The 7,561-nt window shown below is 32.6% G+C and overlaps 1 protein-coding gene across 1 annotated transcript; it reads left to right on the plus strand.

The window, feature by feature from the left end:
- The first annotated feature begins 2,561 nt into the window (after positions 1-2,561).
- Positions 2,562-5,498, plus strand: LOC132751302 (WD repeat-containing protein 74-like). The gene is made up of 2 exons (XM_060741466.1): positions 2,562-3,170; positions 4,902-5,498. Exons 1-2 carry the CDS (start codon positions 2,594-2,596, stop codon positions 5,483-5,485), a joined length of 1,161 nt encoding a protein of 386 aa, XP_060597449.1. The 5' UTR covers positions 2,562-2,593; the 3' UTR covers positions 5,486-5,498.
- Positions 5,499-7,561: the final 2,063 nt, after the last annotated feature.

The following is a 7,561-nucleotide window of genomic DNA, read 5'->3' on the forward strand; positions in this document are numbered from 1 at the left end:
TTATAGATTTCTTTTAAACTAATTCGGTCATCGTAATCCAGGGCAATGCAGTATTATTTTGGACTGTTAGTAAAGCTAAAATGTTTTAATTTTTGTCTTCTGTCTTCCTTCGTCGGACCATTGTAGGTGATTTGTGTTGCTCTGCCTTTTTTAAGACATCAGATATACTTTTCATGGTCATTAGGCTGTACATATCTTTTTGTATCTATATTTTCATTATCATTTTTGTGTTTCAGTTATATATCGTCTAATGTAACTATCATCATTGTTAGACGTTCACTTCACATATTACAAAGTAGTGGTTTAACTACTGTCCATTACAAGCGGGTTCCCCTTTGTAAAGGAAATGTCTTGTTTGTTGTTACATGTTTTTGTACGGTGACACGTTCTGTTATATTATATCTAAGCCGTAAACTTGTATTTCCTTTCCATGTCCTCTCAAAATCTCGTACTGGACTGCTCATTATCAACCGACTCTAGGGTTATATCAGATAACATCTAGATCTTATATGATAAGCCTTGCAATTTTGTAAGATGGTTAATTACTGGTACCAAAGAGCTTGTTCTTATAACTTTTAGACTAGACGGAAAAGCTCGTTTCCCCAAGTTCCTGTCTACTCCTATTTCAAACCAAATAGTATGCATATTTAATTTTAGTATTAATTTTCGTTAGAGAATGTTCTGAAATGTTTGCATGATCAAAATCGATCATTGACGTTTAAATACACGTATCTACAGATCTCCGATTTCAGAATTTTATAATGGACAGTTTATCATTTGTAGTAGATATTGTTTGCATATCTTGTCAACAAGTAATTATTACCTAGCAACGAATCTCTCCTATTACCAACTTATTTAACCTATATGGCTCCTCTTAAAACTTCAGGTCAAACCAATAGTAAATTGACTTTTATATATGAATTTTAACATTCATATTTCTTGCTATCGTTTTTAATATACATGTATGTTTTATTGTTGTGCTTGTGGTTTTTACTTCTTCAATCTTTATATTCGGCCATTTTCTTGTTGGGTGGTTCCAGTATACGTATTCCTCACTTGAATACTGTTGAATTACCCCTAGGATATGTGGCTTGTTGTGAAGGTTCCATGAGAATTAGTAACGATTCGCCACACTAATGATTCGCCACATAACAATTCGCCACAGAGTAATAACGATTCGCCACAGTTAAATAACGATTCGCCACAGTATGATTATAACAATGATTATTTTAGTAATCAACATACTTTTTTCTTCTTTTTTAATAATTTGACAATGACAATAATTTAATAATGTTTCTTAATACAAGTAATATGAAGTTAAGGCCCCCATCGCGGTTTTTCAATTTATCAAAGTAACGTACATTATTACAGGAGTACAATTATAAAAAAGTAATTATATGTTGAAATAAATATTGAGTAATTTTGGTAATAAAATATTTGGTAAAAAAAGTTTTCCATCAACAGTTTGAATGCAGCACGCCTCCAGATTCATGCAAATTGTCATGAACATTTTGAAAATGTTTTAAAAAGTAAATTTAAATATTGTCAAGTGAATAAAAAAAAATAATTTTCACGTTGCTTACAGTACTTACAACCCATGTAAATCAGCAGAAAGAGGTCAAAATATGCAAAAATAGCCCTCACTGCGTAGGTAACGTAGTAGAAATATAATGAATACTGCTAAATCGGTCAAAAATCGCCGATTACATATAAAATTATTACTAAAGTCTTGAATCTTTTTATTGTTCTTAAAAAACAAAGTAGGCCTTTGATTTTCTTGAAATAGTTTGATTCATCTGGAGGCATGCAGCTTTGAAAACAGGTGTGAAAAAGTTCGTATTTGAACACGTAGCGAATCGTTATTTAACTGTGGCGAATCGTTAATACTCCGTGTCGAATCGTTATGTGGCGAATCGTTAGTGTGGCGAATCGTTACATTACCTTCCATGATAACCGCCATATGAACACATTTTGGAATATTTCAAAATTCCAAATTTTCATAGTTCATGTTAGATGTTGAATTTGTTTAAGCTTGTGCTAGGTGGCGTGGGCGGTAACTTGCACCTTCCATTACCGTCCATGAACAGGCTCAATTAAACCGAGTCTGCAACATTTTCAATTTTGTCGTTTTGTGCGTTCTTTAGGGATTCTTTATTACTTCTATTTCATAAAAATCGCTGTTTGTATAAAGATAAATATAGACTTTCTTGTGGTATCTTCAGAGATAAATAAGACATCAATTTAATATAACATATTTACATATTATTTAAGTTGTATCATTTATTTTTCTAAATGATGTTCTAACCTAAGTCAGAGACTTGACTATGTGCCTATTTAGCTCCATGGTCTAATTTATACTCTTCGCATTATGTGCTTTCAGCACTTTGATTTTATTTTAAGTAATCTATTACTCAAAAGTTATCGTTCAATTACATAACAGGAAAATATACCACAGTCATTTTTATGTTATTTATTTATTTTTCTATTTATTTTCATATAGATCTTGCTATTTATTTTTTTTTTTTTAATTTAATTTTATCAAAATTTTGACCTTTCCGCGGATAAAGGTATTTTCAGCAAACACTAAAAGAAAATGGCGTCCCCCATGACAAACGTGTTTGTGGGTTCTGAAACTGGACTTCTTAAAGGAATAAGCATTGCTAAAGGCACATGGAAGAATTTAAACAATATAGAAACGCCAAATAAGGCGAACGAAATCACTTGTTTATGCTGGGATGATAAGAAGGAAACTAGTCTGACTATCGGACTTAAAAGTCATCAAATTGGAAAATACGATGTTAAAAATCAGATTATTTCTGAATTTAAACCGCTGGTACAAGGAAAAGGGGTTAATCTTAAATCTTTTGCTAAATTAGAAAATGTAATATTTGCCGGATATGACTCTGGTCATGTATCAATTCAAGCTGACAATGACACTTCTGATGAAATTACCATTGGTTCACATCTTCAGTGTTTGACAAGAAACGGAAACATTATTGGCACTGGTGGAAAAGAAACTTGCTTAAAATTGTATGACGTCAATACTATTGCAACAGGAACTCCAGTATTTCAAGCCAAAAACGTGCGAAATGACTGGCTCAATCTAAGAGTACCTGTTTGGGTGACTGGTATCAATTTCATGGAAGAAAACAAAATAGTAACATCTACAGGTATAACAAAGTTCAATAAATATCCTATAACATAAAACATTAATATTATCCATCCAATTTGGAATGGCGCAGGTACCTAAGGTGGCACAGAGGTGACATTTGTGCATTTTTATATAGTACAACATAGTATCTCGCACGCACCACTTAATTATCTTGTGCGTACAACATAGTAACTCATGGTCATGACATAGTATCTCATGCGCACCACTTAATTGTCTCATGCATGACTTATTACTCGTGTGCATGACATAAATACAAACAGACCAGTGTTTTTTTTTCACTTTGGGGGGAAGGGGGTCGGTGCCGTTTGGAGGGGGAAAAATGCAATAGGATGGGGAATTTTATTTCTTCACAAATGAGGAGAAACAAAAACGAATCCAAAGCATATTTTAATACACCACTTACCACTGTAAGATTTACTTTTGTTTGACATTCTTTTCTTTCCAGTGAGTAGAAAAGGGGAGCAACTCTTGCAACACAAGTTTAAAATACGTCGCCTTTTCTTAATAAAAGGATCTAAAATATTGACAGAATTTAAAGCGTCGCATGTTAAACTTGTTGGGACGGTTGGAGTAGCTCTCCTTACATACCTGGGAACAATTTGTAAACAACTTTGCTTTACAGTAAGTCTTACTGGCTTTAAATAAAACATTTTTCGGCAGTTATATACAAAAAAATGGAATTATTGCAGGCAAATTTTGGCTGCCATATGGGGGGAATTTCGGCTTTGAGAGGGGAAAAAAACGTACTATTTTGAGGGGGGAATGGGGCTGAATTTCACCGAATATTTTGGTGGAAAAAAACACTGCAGACACATGTCACGTCTGTGCCACCATAGGTACCAGACAAATATTGTAAAATGTTCTGTTTTGACTCTGATTAAGAATATTATCATAGGCACAGGAACTGTCCAGACAAAACCAGACATGGGGTGAATTAGATTTTAATGCTTAAATGGCAGTATGCATTAATTTTTTCAAGTAATGATAAATGTAACAGATTCAGCACATTTTAATGCTAATAAATGCATTACATGTGTTAAAATGCTCTAAATGCATTATATTTGGCATTATTTTTATTTTTACTTCTTATTCAAGAAAAACACTTAAACATTTTATTAACCATTCATGTGACTGTCCTTAAAGGTCATTATCTACCAAAGGTGATTTATAAATTTTGAATTCAGGAATTCACTGAATGATACTAAAGATAAATGCTACATGTATGTAGTATGTAGATTTTTGTGACTATACTGTTAACTGGTGTCACTTAAACATATACATTTTTAACTTGATTATAGTATCTTCAGTTTTCTCCAAGGCTAACTTACAAAGTGTTTGCTCTATCACAAGTAGCCCATTCCCAATCCAAAAAAAAACACCTCTATTTTCCCAATTTAAAAATTAATATTCCAAGCAGCAACCATGAAAATCAAAGTAATTCATTTACATGTAATTATATTTCTTAAGAGTAAAAGAAGAGTCAGATTAAAAGTGTATATTTATAAATATATGAAGTTTTTTGTGTTTGAAGGTTGGCATGGCTAACAAAACCATCCCTTGTAACAAAAAAGGAAAAATCTGTTTATAAGTTGAAATTTTCCTTTTATTAAAACTAGGAAATACTTTGCCAAATGTGAATTTTAATGAAAAGTGTTTTATACTATACTTAAATACATGTCCTTACAGTTTACATGTAAATTTATTATTTCCTTCTCTATTTTCATTTCAGGTCATCATCAAGTAAGGGTGTATGATCCAAGGGTTCAACGTAGACCAGTATTGGATATGACATTTGATGATTACCCTATAACTGCAATGTCTCTTTGCCATGACCACCAAGTTGTTGTTGGTAATACTAAGGGAAGTATGGGACTTCTTGATGTTCGAAAAGGAAAACTTGTGCATCGGTTTAAAGGATTTGCTGGCGGTATAAGATCTATACAGTGTCATTCATCCCTACCAGTTGTTGCTTCCTGTGGTTTGGACAGATTCTTTAGAGTACATGATATCAATACCAAAGAGCTGCTGCATAAAATGTATCTGAAGTCAAGACTGAACTGTTTATTAATGACTAAAGACGATTGGTGTGAAGATAGTGTGGACTGTGAAAAAGTTACAGAGAAAAATTGTAAAGCAGTAAGTAGCGATAACGAAGAAGATGAGGGTGATGATGATGTTGATGATGATCAGGTGTGGGAACAGATGCAAGTTGTTAAAACAAGAACTCTAAAAAGAAAGAAAATTGATGCAGTGGAAGAAATTGTTGACATTAAGAAACTTCCAAAGAGGAAACGTAAAACAGCAAAAAAATAAAATTACAACAATATTTTTGCTTCTTGTTTTAGCTCACTTGAGCACTGTGTGCTTGTGGTGTGTTTTTGTGATCCCCTCAGTCTGTGGTCCTTCGTCATCTAAAACTTGGCATAAATGTCTACCACATCAAGATGATGTGTCGCATCAAAGACCCTTGTCCCAAGGTGTTAAGTTTGCTATAAATATCACTTCATTTCTCTAAAACAATATTAAGCAAATTTGTTTTACTTTCTATTTCTCTTTCTTTTCATAAAAAAAAACGCTGATGCTTTAAGAAAATTTTGGGGGAGGGGGGGCGCATTCGTCACTTAGTGACAGTTCTTGTTTTGTAATTCTCTGTATATTTTTAAACAGATGGTAGGAAAATAAAACTGTTTTGTAAAAATGTTTTTAGTATTGAGAGGATGTGTTTGAGAATCCTCATATCAAGGTCACACAAGTTTATATGTATGAAAGGGAGGTTACTGTGCATTATATTTGTTTATTAGAGCAGATAACTCACATTGGCCGTGAACAATTTGCAAAAGTCATCATCTTGTATGAATATCACCCAAAACAACATAGGTCCCATAAAATAAAGAGCATAAAGGAGTAATCTTTTAAATATCCAAGTCGCAAACTAATAGAAATTTGGTCTGTTATATATGGCCTAATTGGGGAAGGTTGACAAAATAATGTTTATCTGATTGAGACAATGTTTTAGTTCATTATACTAGCCGCTAAGCTTATATAAACACTTATTATGATTAAAACCACTAACTTTATTGAGTATTGTTCAAATGCTCACTTCATTCAAAGATTCAGGAGTAAAAAAAATCCTATGAAAAGGAATTCAGGTGTTTAGTGCCTTAGGAGCTGCCTTTTATTTTTATATTATTAATTACAGGGCATTTTTTGTCAAAATTGTGAAGGGGCCTGGGCCTGTTCATTTTGTGAAAAATAGCGCGATATGTTAAAAATTGTGAAAAAATGACAAATAATTTGGCAATTTGCTGCATTTTGAAACCGGAAACAGTTTGCCATGAACACTTGATTATAATTTCTGACCTGTTTAAAATCTGCTTCAGGTTGGTACTTTAACCCAGTTAACATGCCAAAAAAACATTTGACTGAATTAAAACTATTTCTGTGTTATTGCAATTGGCATAAATCAAGTTTTACCCAAAGGTTAACAATGTACTTTGAGATAAAGTCCCAATATTTTGTGAAATCTCTTTGAAAGTTGTGAATTTTTATATGAAAACAGTCATGTATTGAAACACTTGTAAATATAAGAAGACAATACTATTTTCCTTAAACACTTGCGCTATAGTTATACAATGTACATGTAGTACAAACGACACTAAAACAATGTATCTTTAAAATATTGAGTTTTTGCAAGACTCCTGTTTTAGGCGTGAAACCCGCGTATGCTGTTGATTTTTCGGTAGTTTGGTCGTCTACTCAGTTTTACCGTTTTGTTGGTAATTAATTGTGTCTTAAAGGGTCTTAATATCAATTTGACTTAATTAAAGTCCAGGTATCCTATATTAACAAGGTGCATATACACATCATAACCACTTCGCGAAATATACAGAAACGGTACCCTTTTTGTACAAGCACAAGTCTTTCTCTACGAAAAACAAATTGACAATGGACATGTTCATTCTACAGAGGAAAGGAAAATGTGAAAAAGAAGTATACCACTGAACACTAAAATGTTTGAGCTATGTCTTTCTTTGTTGTCTAGTTTTCAATTACTCCAACGCCAAAATTATCTGTTTTAATATAGGACAAAATTTTAATTGACTCCATATAATTTAGTTGTCTTGTTTCATGTTGTTGTTTTTTTATGTCACAGGTACAATGTAACTTTCTCAATTTCTTTTCAAAATAAAGCACGGGTACCCTCTTAGTATGATATGTAGAGATAATATAAACGAGGGTACGAAATATCTAGGATGCTTTGCAATTTACAAAACAACAAAAATTTAAAAAATACATCAATACATGTATATACTATGGAGCAGGAGTGCAAATATTTGAAACAACATAATAATACAGTCACTTTCTTATACCCGCAGTCACCGCAGATGT

The sequence above is a fragment of the Ruditapes philippinarum genome, unplaced genomic scaffold, assembly GCF_026571515.1.
Source record: "Ruditapes philippinarum isolate M1 unplaced genomic scaffold, ASM2657151v2 ctg1018_1_1_1_1, whole genome shotgun sequence".
Lineage (NCBI taxonomy): Eukaryota > Metazoa > Mollusca > Bivalvia > Venerida > Veneridae > Ruditapes > Ruditapes philippinarum.

Coding starts and splice junctions, on each gene's coding strand:
- LOC132751302 (XM_060741466.1), top strand. CDS start 2,594: ATGGCGTCCCCCATGACAAACGTGTTTGTGGGTTCTGAAACTGGACTT. Junction 3,171..4,901: donor CAAAATAGTAACATCTACAG/GTATAACAAAGT, acceptor TTTTCATTTCAG/GTCATCATCAAGTAAGGGTG.